The sequence below is a fragment of the Fulmarus glacialis genome, unplaced genomic scaffold (assembly GCF_000690835.1).
Source record: "Fulmarus glacialis isolate BGI_N327 unplaced genomic scaffold, ASM69083v1 scaffold22128, whole genome shotgun sequence".
NCBI classification, from domain to species: domain Eukaryota; kingdom Metazoa; phylum Chordata; class Aves; order Procellariiformes; family Procellariidae; genus Fulmarus; species Fulmarus glacialis.
In genome coordinates, this window is record NW_009226702.1 from 64589 (window position 1) to 83560 (window position 18972).

General features: G+C 45.2%; 2 protein-coding genes across 2 annotated transcripts in view; both read left to right on the top strand.

Annotated features, from left to right (window-relative positions):
* The window catches only part of SYNPR (synaptoporin), a 45426-nt gene extending 38865 nt beyond the window's left edge, over window positions 1–6561 (top strand). The window contains exons 4-5 of the mRNA XM_009582904.1: window positions 3822–4013; window positions 4778–6561. Coding sequence (XP_009581199.1) covers window positions 3822–4013; window positions 4778–5044 — 459 coding nt within the window. The 3' untranslated portion in view covers window positions 5045–6561. The remainder of the gene's footprint in view (window positions 1–3821; window positions 4014–4777) is intronic.
* A 6591-nt stretch (window positions 6562–13152) lies between these two features.
* Window positions 13153–16544, top strand: SNTN (sentan, cilia apical structure protein). Its single transcript, XM_009582905.1, has 4 exons — window positions 13153–13262; window positions 13898–13932; window positions 14794–14933; window positions 16386–16544. The coding sequence occupies exons 1-4, from the start codon at window positions 13153–13155 to the stop codon at window positions 16542–16544; spliced, it is 444 nt and encodes a 147-aa protein (XP_009581200.1).
* Window positions 16545–18972: the final 2428 nt, after the last annotated feature.

The window sequence follows — 18972 nt, forward strand, 5'->3', positions numbered from 1 at the left end:
GGAGGAGGGAGCGTGAGCGCGGCAGGGATGCCAGGCGCCCTCCGGCCAGGCCAGAGCTGAGATTTTGCATGTTTTCAAACATAACAGCCCAGGGCCACGGTGCCAAACTTGGACCACGTTGGCTGGGAGGGAGAGCGCCCGGGACACGTGTGTAACAGCACTCCGGGGGTTGCTGAAGCCACCGACCGGCTCAGAGCAGGCGAAACGCGTCCCCTTTCTGAGCGAAGAAGCAGCTTCTGCAGATGCTTTTGGCTGGGTGAGGTTGTGCTGGGCACTGGGGGATCCGAAACTGTGCTCGGGAGACTTAAGCGAATGCCCCCTCCAAAGACGGGCATTTTGCAAAAGTCAGTAGCTTGATAGCAAGGAGAAATGTTTCAGTTACCATGAAAAGAAAAAGCACATTCACAGTTCTATTCTAAAACATATAATACATAAAATTGTTCCAAGCAGGCATTTTTGGCAAACTCACTAATAGCAAGTTTCAATTTGAAAAAGGCAGCAAGAATTTTTTTTTTTGTTACACATACTTCAGGCTCTTAAAAACTCCCTCCTTGGATATTCAGCACATTTTAAATCTTGTTTTCTACTTTCTCCTACACGTTCCTATTTTGCCTCCTTCCCAGAGGCACCTGTAGGCTGACCAAAGTATCTCAGTTGAGATCTGAGAAAGAAACTTTGCAATTAGGAGTATAGCGTAACCATACAACAATACACACTGAAGAGATCTGTAGAAGCCATTTCAAGAGAGCAACTACAAAAATTACTTTGTTCCAAAGGAAGAAAAAAAAAAATCACCCATGCTATGGGGATATTAAACATTCAAATGCAAGATTTGTTTTAGTATGCAGACACTCTGGCTTTAATTACCAAGGAGAAATTCCCCAGATAGACATTAAGCCACAGAACAGCTTAGCTTAAAATTCGCTTTTATTTTCAGCATGTCATTATCTTGTAACTCTGTTCCACCCAGAGCTGTGAAAATGTTCAGCCAGAAATCCAAACCCACTTGAAAACAAGAGAAGTTCGAGTTCCAGCCAAAGCTGAAGGTTAGCAAAGATTCAAAATAAATAGGAAGACGCGAGTTTGCTCTAGTCGTGTATTTTGCTCCTTGCACAGCGCAGAGGAGACAGAACGAATCCTCCAAGAGCCCGAGTCCGGCCACGTAACCTTGGCGAGAGCACCCACTGTGTTTCATTAGCCTTCCTGTCCTGTCTTCTTGACAAGCTGCCGGCCTTGTAACGTGTTTCTGGCAGCGGTCACGTCCTCCGGCTGAGGAGGGGTTTGGGTGGGTTCTTCTCCGAGTCCCGCTGTGCAATCTTCCCCTTTTGGCTTGGTGTGTTTCTTCCACCCAGCCAGGCTTTACAGTTTTGGGGAGTTCCTGTGTAAAAGGGCTGATCCCAGCCCCCCCAGGAGCGGGGACCCTTTCTGCTCTCAAATAGGGGAATTGGAGGCAGAGAGGGCAGGATCGGGCAGGGTTGGGCTTGTATGGACACCCTGGTGCGGGGGAGCAGAGGAAATCAGCCAAAGGCTGGAGGATGGGGTGAGATGGAGACGACAAGACCTGAGAAATACCGTAAAATACTTAGTCCCTTTAGGACCAGCCCCTCAACTGCACAGTGCTATGGGATGTTCCTAGCAGTACTTTATAGCCCAAGACATGACCTGCCAGTGGTTGAGAGTGAGGGACTCTTGCAGGCTGCAGTCATTAGTGTCAGGAGTTGTGCAAATGCCTCACCAACATGGGGTCAGGATCCGCGAGCTCAACAGCAGGTCTGAACCCCTGGTGCTGTCACCTGCTTGAAGAATTTTGCTCACTTTTAAAACTTCCCTCTTTTTAGCGAGTTTAAGCTCCGACGTTGTGTTAGTTTAGGTCAATATGTCTCTGCTTCAAATTTCTACCTGCTGTTATGCATTTATTTTATTGTTATTGCCAATGCACTGATTGCAGAGCTTGATTTAGCTTGTGAAGTCTAATAGTGTGGTGGCACTGAGAGAGAATTGCTTGTCGTTTAAAAAATGTATTCCCCAAAACTCTGGTGTGTCCCGATCTATTGTGTCAATCAGAACCTATATAGGGACTTGGCATCCAGGTAGATAACATGTCAAGCCTCACAGCAAATAAAGACCAGATCCCATCATAATCCATAACTCAGTGAATATCTGGTGTGTCTACCAGCTGGAATTTTTAGGAAATGTTTGCAATTGAACTGTTGCCTCTAGGAGTCCGTTTCTCATTCAGTTACTGCTAGGACATATAAGATACAATAATTTCTTTTGCTGGAAATCTCCCTGAGAAGAAAAACTACTCTGGGCTATATGCCTTTGCCTGCCCGGAGTCGCTTTGGGTGTTAAGATAGCTGTCTTCATGCACTTCAAGAAAGCCCACTTGACCAGCATGAAGGGAGGTCAGAGAACCCAAAGCTCAGTGGCAAACACAGGCCTGCAGAAAACAAATTGTGACACTGTTGAAAGAGAAGGATGTATCCTTTGGGAAAGCATCCAAGCACAGTTAATTTAATCCCATCTGCGTGAGCGGAGAAATCCTTTGTTCATGGCTCGCTTGTGCGGCTGGTTTATTGACTGGTGCTTCTTCCATCGAGAAGAAGCTCCCATCCTGCATCCCTGCAGTGCCGCGGAGAGCTCCTTCCCCGAACGTCAGGTGTGCCTGTAGAAGAGGAGAATGATGTTTCCTAAGGATCACTTATTTCTTTGGATACCAACCCAAAACGCTGTGTTCTTAATGAGCATTTTCTCTTCCTTCCACGTACACCTTTACTTTGTAAGGGGGAAGGGGAAGCAGCCCCCATGGGAGGTGGGATATCAAGACGCAGCGATGCAGTCAGTGGTATGTTAGACTTTGGCACCTCTACCATCTGTTGTGGGCTGACAGATGGGATGAAATATGACAGCAGAAAGGCTCTTCTGTTTTAGCAAGACGCAAGAAAGCTTGAAAAATCACACCTCCTCCCTCCTTTCCCCTCAAACCCACACAACAACAGTGTCACTTGGCCACTTGTTCTGGCTAAGGCAAGGAGAAGTTTATGCCTGTGCGTGCTCCTGAGAGTCTTTCGAGGGAAAAGTGAGCAGAGTGGTTCAGAGCGGAGCTGCTCGGAGGGGCTGGATCCTGGAGGTACCGCCACCCCTTCTCCCCTCTTTTCCCTGGATGGGAATTAGGAGCAAATGCTTTAGCGGGATGGAGAGGAGCTGAGGAGTCTCTGTGCTTGGCAAGTCTTGCTGTTTATTTGTTCACTCGTGATAATTAGCGGCTGCACGCCTCGTGCAGAGCAGGGACATTTGGCCTTACCTGTAGCTGGTGAGAAAACTCCTCATCTGGTAGCTGAGGATTAGCCAGTTTCAGGTTCTCCTTGAGATGCTGCCGCGGGTGGAAACGCTTCCGATCGGAAACCCGCCCCGGCTGTCTGTAGGAGCACCCGGGGCGAGAGCCAGCCCTCAGGAGGGCCCAGCTCCTTTCCAGGCATCTATATTTTTTTAATTGATCCCAACTCATCAGCCAGGTGCCATGAACGACCAGATTTCCAAGGCAACTCAGCATCCTGGGTACCAGCCACATGCTTGTGGGAATCTGGCCTCGGGGTCGGAGATGCAAATGGCAACCGAAGGGCTCTGCCCCATTAGGCACGTCAAGCACTTCTGAAAATTTGCTCTGTAGGTGATGACAGTAATCACAACCTTCCACGAAATAACAAGCTCTTGTTTTTTCTCTCCTCTGACGCAAGCTTCCGGTTTTCTGGTGATTTTTAATATTTTTTTCTTCCCAATGGACACACCAGTATAATGCTTCTAACTAATTTGTCTTTTAGGATTTCATTGTGACAGTGGTCTTCTCATTCTTGTGGCTAGTGAGCTCATCTGCTTGGGCTAAAGGACTGTCAGATGTAAAGCTTGCGACCGACCCAGACGAAGTGCTATTACTGATGTCTGCCTGCAAACAGCAGTCCAACAAATGCTTGCCTGTTCGCAGCCCTGTTATGTCAAGCCTCAACACTTCGGTTGTAAGTGACTTTGATTACTACTTTTCACCCTTACCTTGCAAACGTATTTTCATCTCTTTTACCCGTGTATTGACCTAAATCGGCTGGTGTAAACCGGTTAGCTGAAATGATTTAATTGGAAGTACAGTCTTGCTGTGGGGAAGGGCAGAGCGTGAATCACGGCAGCTCTCTGCCGTGGAGCAGCAGCGGGATGAGCGTGCATGGTTGGGATGGGGAGAAAGCAAAGTGTCTGTCCAAGTGCGTTGGTTGGCCTGTCTGCTTTTAACTTGCCCCAGCTGCAATGCTTTTGAAAAGGGGTCTGTGCACTCCTTTAGGAAGAAAAGGTTTTTGTGCCTTCCAGATTCCTTTAAAAATCCTCAAGCAGCCCCCATAAAATTGGTCTTCAGAATGTTTAAAAAACAAAAATTACTTTAGGCCAGCGGAGCCATTGATTTCTCTCTTTTAAAGTATTTTCTTTCAATTTTATCTTTCCACAGTTTCTTTAAACTAGATTATGTTTTCAAGCAAAAAAAAAAATTATTTTGGCCTAAAAACTCAACCTTTTTTTGAAAACAAAAAGGAAAACAGACACCTTGTGAGCTATAGCTAAGGGAGGTGAATTTGGGAATCTGCTCCAAAGCTGAGAAAATTTTCCAGCAGGTTTTGGGAGAAGGATGGACTGGGAGCAGCTTTGACTTCTCCCAGGACCGTGCAGGGTCCAAAACATTAGACTGGGCTGTGAGACCGCGGCTGCCAGATGATGAGCTCCTCTTCTCCCCACATAGGTCTTTGGCTTCTTGAACTTTATCCTCTGGGCAGGCAACATTTGGTTTGTGTTTAAGGAGACGGGCTGGCATTCCTCGGGCCAGCGGCACCCTCCGGACACCATGGAGAAGCAGTCCAGCAGTTACAACCAAGGTGGCTACAACCAAGACAGCTACGGGCCGGCCGGTGGCTACAACCAGCCGGGCTCCTACGGCCAGGTGGGTGAATACGGCCAGTCCCAGAGCTACGGCCAGAGCGGGCCAACCTCTTTCGCTAATCAAATTTAGGGTTCGTGCAGCACAAGCTCTTGCATCCCTCACACGTAGAGAGTTTAACAGGTCTCAAGTTTCAGTGGCGCCAGGTTTTTAAGGGTTTTACATAAATTAATACTACAACACGGTGTTTAATGTCAACTGAAGATCTAAGCCTACCTCCTGAGGCAGGTGGGAGGTGGCCGGTGGGCTGGAGTTGGCCTTTTTTACCCTGACTAGCCAGATACAGGGGCCGTGCTCATCGCAGGTGGTGACCTGGAGTCAGTGTTGTAGTATGTACTCTAGAGATAACTTTATGGTAGTTTTGTATGTGTTAAGATGGTAGAAGCATTTTGTAGCCTCAAGTCTGTAGTATTTAATATGCATAATATAATTGAATTTCCTTCTGCATTTTGGTGAAAAACAAAAGTGTTTTACTATTATTTCTACAGATTATTCTCTATATCCATGCATGTAACATTGCACCTAATTTTTCAAAACTGCCTGTCTGTGACTCTTCAGAGCATTTGTTTTGGTTATACCTTTTTGTTTCAGAATATTTTACTATTATTTCAGTTAACTGAATCATCCGTAATTTAGTGCATGGATAAGCAGTTTCATACTACCAAATGTCTGGACTGTGTAAATGGAACTTCTCAACTTCTGCCACTACATTTTGTTAAATGTATGTTTAAAAGAAGTATGCATCTTTTATATATTTTGCAGAGTTGAATATATGGCTTACCTAAGTTCTGAATGCTTTGTAACTAAAATGTTTTTCCTTGAAATGGCATTCAGTAGTATATATGGTACCTGACCAATGTTTATTCCATTTAACTCAGCTAAGTATTCATTCTATAAATCACTATTTCTATGGATGTTTTGTGAATCTTTTAACGTGAGCTGTGGAAAATAAGGACCAAGTAACTGTGTTATATGTTTACAAAGGTATTTATTTAACTAAGATAACAGAGGTGCAGATATCAGTATACAAAACCACGTTAAAATGCCCCGTTGCTTAATACAGCAAAATATGAAAACCTCATGTATTGTTGTGACCTTACAAAGCATAAATATTCCTTTATACCCTCTTATAATAAGAAAACCTTTCCATCCGCGCTGTTTCAAGATTGTTAGATATCCCTCTGTTCTGTCGCTGCTCTGAGCGCTAGCTTGGTGCTACTGGAGAATGTAACTGGATTGACCAAATAACCCAGGCTCAGAGGAATTCATCCTAAAATAGCCAGAGCCAGACTTGTAGCCCGTTCGGATTTCTCCTTGGGAAATTCAGCCCTTCCTTACTACAGCATATGGGACGCACTGACACAAATGAAAGCCTGAAGCACAATATACTAATCAAAACTGATCATCTGCATTTCTAAATCAAAGTGTATCAGTATATAACCTTATTGTATGAGCTGTAATGTTGAAAGCATCTTAGCTTAAAACAGCTTAGTCTCTTCTATGATTGTTGTAACCAATTTATGGCTACTCGGTGGATGAATCTATATTGTGATATCTATTTGACCCTAATAAAGTTATTGCATACAATGCATGTTTTCAGAGTATGTTGATACTAAGATGTCACTGCAAAATAACTAAGAAGAAAACTATTAAAGATAAATAACTATTCCTGTGCTTGGCCTTATTGGTCATATTCTCACTGTTTTCCAACACTTCTATGAGGATTGTTTTACTGTACGTGGAGTACGGCGCTTCTACAGACACTTGTCACTAAAGGTCAGTATCGCAAGTTTAAAAAAAAATATTAAAACTGTGCAATTTAATACCTGCCTGCCTCTTTACCTCTCTCTCCACCTGTCAGTAGGACTAGCCCAGTACTGCGCTAACTATCTCAGTTCTGTGGATTGCTGGAAAGCCATGTTTGAGCTGTAGAGAGGGAAAACCAGAATATCTAAATGTCCTGGTATTCCACCTGGGAGCAAAATACAATTTTCTGGGTCAATGAAAAATTTCATTTTGACTTTCAGTTCTTCTGTTCCTTGTTTTTTTTTAAGTTTGGAAAAAATTAGATATAGGCAAGCCAGGAGAAAGTAAAATCTCTGTGTGTGGCAAGGGGTGGGGATGGGATGTATGCTCTTCATGCCCCTGCCCACATAGTCCTACTTCTCTTCTTTTTTTTTTTTTTTTAAATCCACTTTGTATTAGTTGATCAGGAATATCCCAAGATGGGTCATCTAAACCTCTCCACTAGAAATAGATAGTTTTTTGTGTCAACTAGCTTTTTCTTCATCAACTTTTCCACCTAGATCAGCAGGGTCGCATTTCCAAACTTTTCTATCCAATGCTGAGGGTAAGAAACTTGAGTTTTGCTTAAGTTCGTTCCTGCATTTCAAACAAGCTGAAATTCTTGTGTAATGATGTGAGCACAGGAACTGCAGCTTTCAAACCCTCAGGAGATGACGTCCTGGAGAAAGGGCAGTTTCTAATACAAGACTGGGGACGGAATTATGACGATGACTTATTTTGGGTGTTATTTGCAGAACTCCAAATCTAAGGTTTTCTCATGAAGGGCAGAGCTGGTGGAAGAGTTGACAAAAGTAGTGGAAGAGGCACGTGTTTTCATGAAAGACTTGCCCTTTGCTTTACCCAGTTGGCTGGGTACGTTAGCTCCTTGCTGCCATGCAGAACAGTTGAGCTGGTTGTTATCCTTTGAGGACTGTAGTCTTCACTGTGAATTAGGAGAGATGAAAAATCTCTTCATCTATAGCTTCTCAGATTAATACAGTATGGCAGCAGCAAAAGTGAAAACAAAAATGATATATGCACTTGTCTGTGTTATATAAGAAAATGTATCTGAGTGTTTCTTCCGTGTTCCTCTGGATTCAAGTCTTATCACATCCTTTAGCAATCATTGGGAAATTTGAAGTTTATTTGAACTGGGAATAGTGACTGTATAGCAAAGTATTGAGCAGCAAGATGGAAAAGACTGTATTTGATGTTTCCTGGGTTTAAGACAAACAGCTAAGTAAACTTGAGCAGCCTCTGTGAAACTGCTGCTGGCAGACTGATTGCTTTCCTACTTCATCATTAGTGAGTATCTCTGCCAGTTAGTTAAGTAACTAGGTCAGCCTGGGAAAAAACATGTTCCTTGATCTTCTGTGCTGTCCCTCCTGTTTTCCCATGTGTTTCTCTTTATAGCCCATTTCTCAGCTACCGGAGATGGGAGCGTATTTGCATTATCAAGTGTAGAGCTGTGGAGGAGAGGCAGGTACCTCTGCGAGCGTGGCAGGGAGGTGGGAGCACAGGATTTTCTCTCCAAGTGCCTCAGAGGCCAAGGCAGAGGCATGTCCACATGCTGTTTTAGGGTTTCCCTATTGCTCTTGACTGGGGAGGGGATGCACTTTGCAAAGCTGCAGTATCATCCCCTCTGTGGAGAGGGGCTGGAGAGGGCAGGGAGCACCACTGCGGGTACCCAGTGGCTCTGCAGCCTGCTTTGCTCCCTGCCCAGCACATCAAGGAGACGAGGATGAATTTAGATGCAAATCCAGCCCAGCGGGCTGTGCCCCTACTTGACAAGGTATTTTTTTTTATTGTGTGATACTTGCCCAATGATCAAATCTCCTTAACCGTGGCCATCAACCTGCCCATAACAGAGCCTCGGTGATGGCCAGGACTTGGAGAAAGTTTGTGCTCTGTTGCATGAATTCATATTGCAATTGCCTGACCTGATTAGGTTAATTATTTCCAATCTGTATATGCTCTCAATTTGAGTGAGCAAATCGGGCTCTAGCCCTGAATTACTCCTGGCTGAATCTCTGAAGTACTGATGAAAGAGGCAGTCGCATGGAACACTCATTGCACTTGTTTATAGTCTGCTCCTGACAATACCTCCAGAGTTTCACAGTTAATATTACAGATAGATAAAGAACTACTGTGTAAAACTGCCACATATTGTTTCATCCTTTTCTGAAAAAGTTCTTCTCGTATTATGCCATGTCATGTCATAAGTGTTCAGTCCTCTGTTTACTAGTTTTAAGCCAGATATTAATCAAAATCTTTATATATGTGAACGGATGGGCTACTTAGCTTATGCTTTCCCTGACTTAACTATTCTTTTTCAGGATTACTTTTTATTCCCTCCTGCTACTAAACCCAAGAGCTTTTCCTCCTGGAATTTTCTAACTGCAGCAATAATCTGTATTAATATCTGGTGCTGATTGTCCCATCATTCATCAATGCCATACATCCTCAGTATGAAGGTCCTAGCATTTTGATATGAAATTTTAATAGTTCACTGGGGGGGGCATCCCATTTGTTGCATTTAGCTACCAGCTTCTTTTCTTACATTTTTATTGTGTCCTTCTTTAATAAGATTTCAGTTTTTTATGAGCGTAGCTACCTTTTTAAAGTCTAAATGTCCTATAGTAAAACATTTCTCAGAGGAAAAATTATTTGGTAATAGTATTTTCAGGCTTCCATCTGAAAATGAATATCGTACCAAAAATGTTGGGCTCATCCCTTATCTGTTAGATTTTCAAAGAAACCGAGGGAGTTGGGTGCCTGCACGCAGAGGATCCCCGCAGCCACTGCTCCCTGGCAGCCCCCATATGAGGCACGAGCACGTTTTGGCCAAAGTGCTGTACCACGTCTGAAAAATGTCTGGACATGAGATGACAAACGATGTTTCCCCACAGTTCTAATAGCTTTTCTTAAACGACATTTTACCTGCTCTGTCTCAGCAATGGGATTCATGAATACTTTAATCGTGACCCCAGAGCTAAATTCCAGGCTGAGCTGAGTTATATCTCCCGCGTGTGTGGCAGGGGAGACGGGCTGACCCGTCGGTGCCTCCCAGCCGGGGTCTGCTCCTCACCCCGACCCCTGCACAGACCGGCCGAGCGTGCCCCGCGGGGCAGCGCTCTGCATTGCCCGGAGGAGCGCTGGTCACCGGTTAATCATCAGGCACCGGTCAGCAAACTGCGCCCAGCACGACCGATGCAGATAAATACTGGTGCAGTTTTCACCCTTGAGTAAAATCAAATCGACTATGAAGAGATATTTAAAAAAAAAAAATGGTGATGGCCAAGAGGCAAGTGTTCCTGGGACACACAGCACATCACTTATGCCATCCCAATGCAGGTGGGAGCAGCAGCAGCACCCACCCCAAAAGGCATGGTGATGGAGAAACAAATGGGTAGGAAACACTCACCCTGGGATTTTATTTATCCTTCGCGTTCCCTACCTCCTGGACTAAATGCAGGGGTTCAGGTTTTGCTTTTTCTCTGGATGCTTAGCAGTATGTTAGCACGGGTAAACCAGCTACCGGTGAGCAGGAGCCGGTTTGGCTCTGCGACCGGAGGGGTACAGTGGCCATTAGCTAACTTAGTTGTTCAAAGCCGACTGCTTCTTGCAGCAGCAGGGCTATCCATCCCTTGAGCTGGTTAAATCCCCCCTTAACCTGTGCTGGGTGGTGTCTCCTCTTTGCATGCCACCGTGCAGAAGAGGAGAAGGTCCTTCCCCAGGGGGCTGAGCCCGCTTGCCCGAGCAGGGGGGGAATGACAGGGCAGGGGCACCACGGGTTGTGGCTGGTGTTGAGAGACCAACCGCGGGGAGCACATTAGACCTGCTGCTTCTGCTAGCTTTTCTGACATTAAGTAATTGATTTCAAAGGGATGGAGCAGGAGGAAAATAGTATAAGGCTGTGGCAGCCAGTCCTGCTTTGGGCTAAGATGGAGCGGGGGGCTTCTCAGTCTTGGCTCTTTGGAAGAAAATACACGTATCATCTAAGATAAAAATGACCATATTCAGGTCAGAAAGAAGTCAAGCTATTACCTCCCTGGGTGCAAGTTAGCAGCACTTCTCCTGCAGCTGCTGAAGAGTTCACTGAAGAAATGAAGTCTGAGTGGCTAATGGCATGAGTGCATCTTTGGTTTTAGGTATTCCCTCCTGCCTCCGCCCCGGGCTCTGCCTGCCGCCGCGGGCATGCCCGCGCCTGCCCCTGCTGAGCCCCGAGGGGTCAGCTCTGAGGGAGCCAGGGCTCCATTACACACACACACGTTTCGCAACATAAGTCATCTTAAATTGCAGAAAGTACTTAAAAAAGGGATGGGAAAACTCTGAGGAAAAGACCAAAAGTGAAGTGGAGACTGCAGCTTTTTGCAGTTGCAATTATTTTAAGTGAACTGCCTGTAAAGATTTCAGAGTTTCAAGTGTCGGGTTGCTTATTTTTTTGCAGACGATATTGTTAACATGTGAAACTTGCTAAAAATTGACCGATAAAAGAACCTGGATATTTCAAACATAAATAGTGTGTATCAAAATAGCTACAGAGCAGATGGCCTGGCTCCCTGCATACCTTGCTGACCAGAATACTCGAGCAACACATACAGCCAAAATCTTGCTGTCTTCAAAGCTGATCATCTGCAAAGGCGAGGGTTATCCTTGTGCTACCCTTTATCTGTTAGGCACTAATGCTCCTGCATTCGCTAATTAGTATATCCTAGAGTGATAATGTACCCCAGGCTTGCTTGAACTTGTTAATACCCCAGCAAAGCAAATCACCTGTTCTAGAGCTCAGGCTTTCAAAAGTCGGTTAGATTAAAAACGAGCTGAAGTCTGATCTACGGTGGAAAGAGCCCAAAATGCAGAGGGCTGGCTTTGCCAGCCAGCTCACAGCACTGCCTGTAGCTGATAAACATGCGACAGAGTCTGCTTCTCACTCTCATTTTTACCTTGGACGCTAAGACCAAACATTACCATTCTGCGGATTAACCGGGATGTAAGGCCTTTCATGCCGCGTTGTATGGTTCAACAGATGTGAAAGGGAATTATCACTTCAACATGATATCAAGACTCTTTTTTTTTTAGCTGATGGCAGATTACTAAGCCTGAATTCTTGTTTAATTTTAGTGTGTTAATTGATGGGATAATGAGCATTGATTATATGTGTTTTGGCTGCGTCATTGCAATTACAGGCTCTGTTTTATTCATGAGCCAGTCCTAAAGAACGCACTAGAGATCTAAGACAGCTTAAACCTCTCAGAAAAAGGCTCTGAATTGTTTGAGTAATGACACTCTTAGATGGAAAATTAAAGGTTCTCTTTTCCCATGCTTTTTAAGATAATTAAAATCCAGGAACAGTAAGGTGGTGAACATCCTTATTCATTAGCCTTCAGTAATTTAGCTTCTACTAAATGAGGAAAACATTTTAATTCTCTAGGCCATCTGTTGCAGTCTCCTTTGCGTGTCCTGTTACATAAAGTCTCATCCTGAGTAGTTTTAACGTCAGCATCGTATCCTTTCACCAGGAACGATGAGCTGGATGAGGTAGTTGAAGTCACTACCTATTCACAGACCACCCTGGGATTAAAACGGCCGCTTGGTCTTTTAGGTCAAAGTTATCCCGTCTAGACATCTCTAGGCAAAGGATCCGCAGCAAGGAGACCATGCACAGAGATAGGCAGCGTGACAAGCTGTGTGTTTTCTAATAGCGATATCCATGCCAATAAATAACAAAGTTCATCGGAGCCCTTCCAGTTCCTCTAATGCGCGACTGCTCTGCCATATGGCTCCGTGCTGCTTTTGGAAGCAGGCAGTATCTGTTCGGGTAGAAACCGAAGCAGAGGCTCCGTGCTGGATGCTGCTTTGCAAGCGGTTTGGAGGAAGAACAGATCTCCTCTTTGCACTGCGCTGGGGGAATAAACATTAGAGCAGGAGCGTGCTCACCTAGGGTAAATGCTGGGTCAGGAATTGGGAAACGCTTGGTTTCTGACTGTCTATAGGAACAACTCACTTCATAGCTTGGGGCAAGTTACATTAGCCCACGCTAGAAAGGTTTCCCGTTAAAATGATAATATAGCTGAATGGATTCAGTGTCTTAGTTATTCCTGATGCAAAGTTACATCTCTACAGATCTAAGAGGATTCAGGCTCCATTAGTTTGGTTTGTTTCTGTCAAATTCTCACCTAAAATAAAAGCCACCCAGCTTGCCAACCCAGCAGTGCTGCCTTACAGGGACTGCTTTAGACGGATGTATTTAGCTGGCTCCGTGATCACCAGGTAGCATTTACATTATTGATAGGGCATGGCTGCAAGTGGGCTGCTTTCACAGGGCAGAGCTTGAATTCACCTGTTTGCTATTACTCGAGTTGCTTAGAGATCACAAACACCCCGGCCTCAAGATGTGTGGCTGCAGAGCAAGCGTTCCCAGCACGAAGCAGTACTCGGTCAATCAGCCGGCTCCTGCTTCCACCAAAAAAAGCCCTTCGGCTGCAGCAGGCATGCCCAAGCGGTAAGTCATCACTTTGTTCTTTGCATTTCTGGTGATCTGCCATTTGTCTTGAAATTCATTATCTGGATGTGTTTGTCTCTATCACAAGCAAAATCTTCTGCTGTGTGTTGGCTGCTCTGTAATTAGTTTCCAGTACTTTAGCAAAAGCAAGCAGGCTTTAAGTTTTAATAGAAAGCAGGGAGGTGCTTTTCACAGATGTGAGTCCTGCTGGAAATAAAAGCTTACATGTCTGCTCCAAACTGGGAGCACTGGTGAGTGGGGGATGACAGTCCCCTCTGCACTTCCCTGGGGATGGGCTTAAAACTGAGAAACTTTCTGGAGCTCTTTCATGTTCTGAAGAAATTACTTGAAGGATGTTGCAATGCCTCTCTCTTAAAATTATTTAATAAGCACCTTTAAGAATGAATGCAGGCTACTTGCTTAGCTGAAGAATTAGGAGCTGTGTGATGATGTGTGCTGCTTGTAAAGGCTGTTTTCCTTTCCACTGTGAAAGGAAAGCCAGTATCCCTTGGGAAGCCCTGAGTTCCAGGGGGATTAAATGAAACAGAAATGAGCAAGCTCACTCATCGAGAAACTGTATGTACATACACAATTCACCAGGTGATAACTGTGCCTCTCTTCTCTCTCACTACCAGCATACCTATAGCCAAGCAGCTGGCATCAATAAAAGGTAAGGGGACCCATTTGTTGCCTTTTGGGGGTTCAGGTCTTCCAAGGCCACAGCCCAAGTGCAGTAAAACCTGGTGATTTAGCAGAGCTGCGGAGGCCGTGCAGACCCTCAGCCGGTGCAAGAGGAGGGGGTCTCGTGGGTCCCTGCGCAATGTACTCTCATGTTGATCCGCGTCTCCTCTTCTGCTTGCCTTCCCGTTAAAAATCACAACCCAAATCATCTGTGGTACCTGATGCTAACTGAAGGCCGTGAGCTTGCAGTCTTTAGGATGCAGCTCAGGAGTAGGGGGAATGAATCCAGCCAAAATCCCATGTATACCGTAACGCTGAAGTGCAGCGCTGATGTTCAGACACGGGCATTTCTGTTCAGCCAGGCTTCCCAAATGGGCCACGTTTTCCCTGATACAGGATCCTGGGAGTCCAAATGGCCAGCATGGCCTGTCCCTGTGGCGTGGCAGGTCCTTGCTGGATGCCCAGGGTGGGGGTAGACCAGATGGGTCTCGTGCGTCACCCTGCGTTACTGCCCCAGCTCCGATTGAAAGCTTCCTTTCGGCAGGTCCTTGCTGGATGCCCAGGGTGGGGGTAGACCAGACGGGTCTCGTTGTCACCCTGCGTTACTGCCCCAGCTCCGATTGAAAGCTTCCTTTCGGGGTGTGTTTCCATGGGACGTGAGGCATGTTGCTGGCCCACTCCAAATAAAATCTGGGCCAGGTCCTCTGTGGGTATAAACAGTTTCAGTCTCATTAACTTTAATGAAACTACACAGATTTCCACCCACTCAAGATGGTTCTGACAGATTCCTTTCAATTATATCTCAAATGCCACTTTTTCTGATAGGCTGACAACTTTCCCCCCCCGCCAGCTCTAGGAAAAGGCTCAGACCTTGAAAAAGCTTTTGCTACCGTGGCTTTGGTGTATAACAACTCTGCTGACCCCGAGGGCAAGCTCAGCAAAGCTGAAACCAAAAGCTTGCTGCAAACCCAGTTTGGGGGTTTCATACAGGTGAGGGGGTTTGGGTGAGTGGGTGGCGCTGGGCCGGGCGCTGTGGGTGCAGGAACGGCACCTCGGGCTCTGTCCTGCAGCTGGGCAGGCATCAGTCCGGGTGTAATCCCAAGTGAGACTTTAATGATTTGGTACAAACATCTTCGGTGAATTAGTTGCTTTATGTTGAGCCTGTGTCTAATATAAGGCTAAAGGAGGGGGGACAGCAATAAATCACGGTTGATGTGCCTGCTTGCATTTTTTTAAAGAAAATAGGGCAATTGCAAAAAAAAAAAAACAACCATCACCCAAAACAAACAAAAAAATCCTCAGGTGATGAAAGGAGACTGTATTTATGAAGAGAAGAAAGCCATTGCATTTAATGAAGCGTTTGGTAGTTTGCCAGAGCACTGACCCGGCACCAGGAGAGCCAGCCCCGTGCCGCAGAGCTGCATGCACTGCGGTCGCTGGTGGGGCCGCTGGGAGAAGGGGAGCAGAAAGCACCTCTCCATTGGTCACCCACCCGGCGTGTCGCTGGCAGCCAGGTATGGTGAAAAACAGCACCTGTGGCTGTAAAATTCTTGCAGATTTTTTTCTTCCCTCCCCAAATAAAAAAAAAATCAAAACAGTTTTATTAAGTGGTAGAAAAAGCTATGTGGGACTAGTAAAAAGAACTCAGCTAAGTAAATGAGAGAGATGTTTAGGAGTAAAGACATTCTTGATGATACCTGTGCTTCCGAGAATAACAAAATCACATGACCGGTTGGGGAGGGGGAATTGGTACCAAATTAGAAACTAGGCACCTTATGGAAAAGGACTTGAAAATATCAATAGCCAATCAAATTTGGAATCATGAGATGTTTTGAAGATTATTAAGCTAAAAAAAATCCTGGAACTCTTTTTTTTTTTAATAAGGAAATACGAATAACAGACATGATGCATAATTTTAATAATCCCTTCCATTCCAATAGTAATGTCCAACAGGACAGAGAATAGCAGCTACTGAAGTTATGTCTGTAAAATCAACAGTTTCTGAGACCTTCACAGTATATATTTGAGGACCTGTCTTGAATAATAAGGTTAGGAGGGTTGGTTGGTTGTTTCCTCTCCCCGGTTTTATCAAGGCACAGGACTCCATTTTTTTTCCCAGCAGTTACCAGCTACATCATCATCATCACTGCCAGATTTTCAGTCATGACTGGGTGTCTTTTAAAAGATGTATTCTGGATTCAGGTGGAAACTTTGGGGACTGGTTGTTCTCCTGTCTGATTGCAGTAATATTTCTGTTTGAGTTTCTTGGGATACCTTTAGAAAAACTAATATGAATGTGGACATAAAAACCTGAATGGGAAGATAGAAAAATACATGATTTTTTACCTATGTGTCTGTCTTTTTTTTTTTTTTTTATGATGCAATAAAAAAGGAAGTTCATGCTTAATATTTTTTTTTTTTGTCATTTAAAATTCTCCATAGGGCCAAGAAAACAAACCAAAATACCAGGAAATAATTTCTGCCCTGGATGAGGAGTCGGAGAACAAAATTGATTTTGAAGATTTCATGATCTTGTTAGTAAGTCTCACTCTAATGTCTGACCTGCTGCAGGAGATAAAAAATGTGAAAACCACAAAATGATCAGTGCTTTAAAAGAAGAAATGGCTTGGCACTTTGTAAGGAAAGCAGGAGTGAACCACACACAGAGATAATACCGAGTGCCTGGATACCCTGTGCTGGTCCCTTTTAAATGGAATAAAGTTTTGTCTGAACCTGGCTGAACTCACTCCTCTGTAGAAACGGTCCGTGGAGTGAAATGTTGGTGCTCAGGGCTTCATGTCTGCTACGTACGTGCTTTGGGAGGGTGTGCTGACTGGCTCTTGGTGGGTCCTGAGGCACCAGCACCAGTTAGCAGCTGGGTGCAGCCCCCAGCCCAGCTTAATGCCAGGGAAAGGCAGCCCATGCTCTCCCAGACCTCTCCATCATCTCCCGCACCATTGTGGGGAGATGATGGGGAGACCGCTGCAAAAATGTGCAGCCCCATCTCCCTTCGGGGCAGCAGCATGGGTGGCATGGCCGGTCAGCTCCCCAGGGCTCTCCCAGTTACCCCAGGGTGCTTCAGCCCTGAGCAGAGTGATCCCAGTGATGGGTTTCACAATTGGCAGCGACCGCAAAATCTGTTGCAGCCTTCGGTAAACATTGACTTTAGTCTGCGTGGTTTCCAACCCACCATTAACCCTTCTGAAAGGAGCATTTATTTATTTTTATTTCCTCCTCCAGCTAACCTCTCCATTGAGTGATCACTATGGAAGGAATTTCAAGTCCAGTGTTTGCAATGCATCTTTGGCAGTGCTGTGCTTGCGTGACCAAAGGGATGACTTAGTTAAACATGGCAGTCAGCTGAGTCTGTTGTTTCATGAAACTGTGAAAAGGAGAAACCAAATGAGCTAAGAAGTGATCCAGACTAGGGATGGTGGGGAAAAAGGGTGGCCAATAAAGTGTTTGTATTGGAGCTGATATTGGCTACCCTGCCATGGGCTTGGTTAGGGCCAGAGCCTCAGTATTAAATGCTCATCATCCTGATCTTTGTTTTGATTCCTACCTATAAGGTCCTGGCTCAGAGCCAACATTTAACCCACTGTGACATCCCTTTGGGGCACAAAAAGCAGTCTCGCACCCCAGGAACAGAATATCCTCTATAAGAATTTAACAAGCCTCTACCAAGACAGTTAAGATGAGCGAGCCAGCAAAACATTGTCAACCCTTTTCATTTTCTCATCTTCCTTGTCTGGAGAGGAGAAGACAAGAATGAATTAGCTTTGGTGCATAATTTTTTAAACAGGAAGGGATCAAAGCCTTTGGTGTTAAAAGAGGGAAATTAATGCCAGCTGAGTAACAAGATTTAACTCCTTGACATAAAAAGGCTCTTAGTGTTTCCAGAAGCTAAAAGGATGTTTTGTAACGGATTTTGGTGCAAAGGAAAGACACATTGCAGCAGGAGGCCGGCAGCCAGTTGTTTTGAGAGGGAAGGTCTGTGTGTTTGTGCGGTATGGGATGGAGCTGAAAGAAGAAATGCAAATGGATGCGGTGGGTTTTGAAATGAAGCTCAGCAGGTAAGGTGCTGCTCTGTGGGGTTTGAACCTCAGCCAGGACATGGCCTGGCCTGGAGGCTGAACGTTCACAAATGGTCTTCCTACAAATAAAAACTCCTATTAGCCAAGTTCCTTGCTCCGATGGTGGGTTGCAAGAATAGGCAGTATCAAAGCTGTGGCAAGAAGTGACAAAACCAGCAAGCAGCTGTTTCTGTCCCTTTGCTTGCTCATGGAGATGTCCCTCCCGTACACCTCCCACTGAGGGACCGGTGGCCCCGTGCTGCGAGGATGACTGCCCCCATGGAGTGCACGTCAAATCTGCCAGAGATGGGATACAGGAGCACAGGGATGGATGAGGAGGGAAAACCTCTCCTGGAGACCATCCCTTCTAGTCTTGTGTCCTCTGAGGAAGCGGATCTTGACCAAGCACCCCAGATCAAACAAGAACTTGATCTGGTAGCCTCATCCACGCAGGTATCACAGCTTCATATTGATAATGTGTCCCTAGTGTTGCTCAGTCTCTTCCCCCCGTCCCCTTGGTTTTTAGCCAGGCAGAAGATCTGTGAAAGCTTAAAAAATCAGCTGATGCTCCTTTTCTCGGGTAGAAAGATGGATTGAATGTGAGAGTCCCTAGAAGGCTTTCCCATTACCAACGTAAAGAAAACACAGCACAGCCCTGAAAAGCTTGTTTGGGAGCCACTGGTGACTCTGAAAGCATAAATTTCCTAATATCCCTCTGTTACAACAAAAAGCTGAAAGGAACAGTATTGTGAAGCCAATTAAGAAAGAGTTCTTTGAAATTGCTAGGGCCCTAACACAGTTTCTGTTATTGCTGAAATGTTTCTTAATCTTGCATGACTTGAATTAATGACTTAAGAGCCTTTTCTCAGATCAATTCACTCTGTCATCTCAGCGCATGCAAGCCCTTTTTCTTCTAATGCAATGTGCTGTGAGCTAGCATCCCGAGTCCCTGGCTT

Coding starts and splice junctions, on each gene's coding strand:
- SNTN (XM_009582905.1), top strand. CDS start 13,153: ATGTGTGGCTGCAGAGCAAGCGTTCCCAGCACGAAGCAGTACTCGGTC. Junction 13,263..13,897: donor GCAGCAGGCATGCCCAAGCG/GTAAGTCATCAC, acceptor TCTCACTACCAG/CATACCTATAGCCAAGCAGC. Junction 13,933..14,793: donor GCAGCTGGCATCAATAAAAG/GTAAGGGGACCC, acceptor CCCCCCCGCCAG/CTCTAGGAAAAGGCTCAGAC.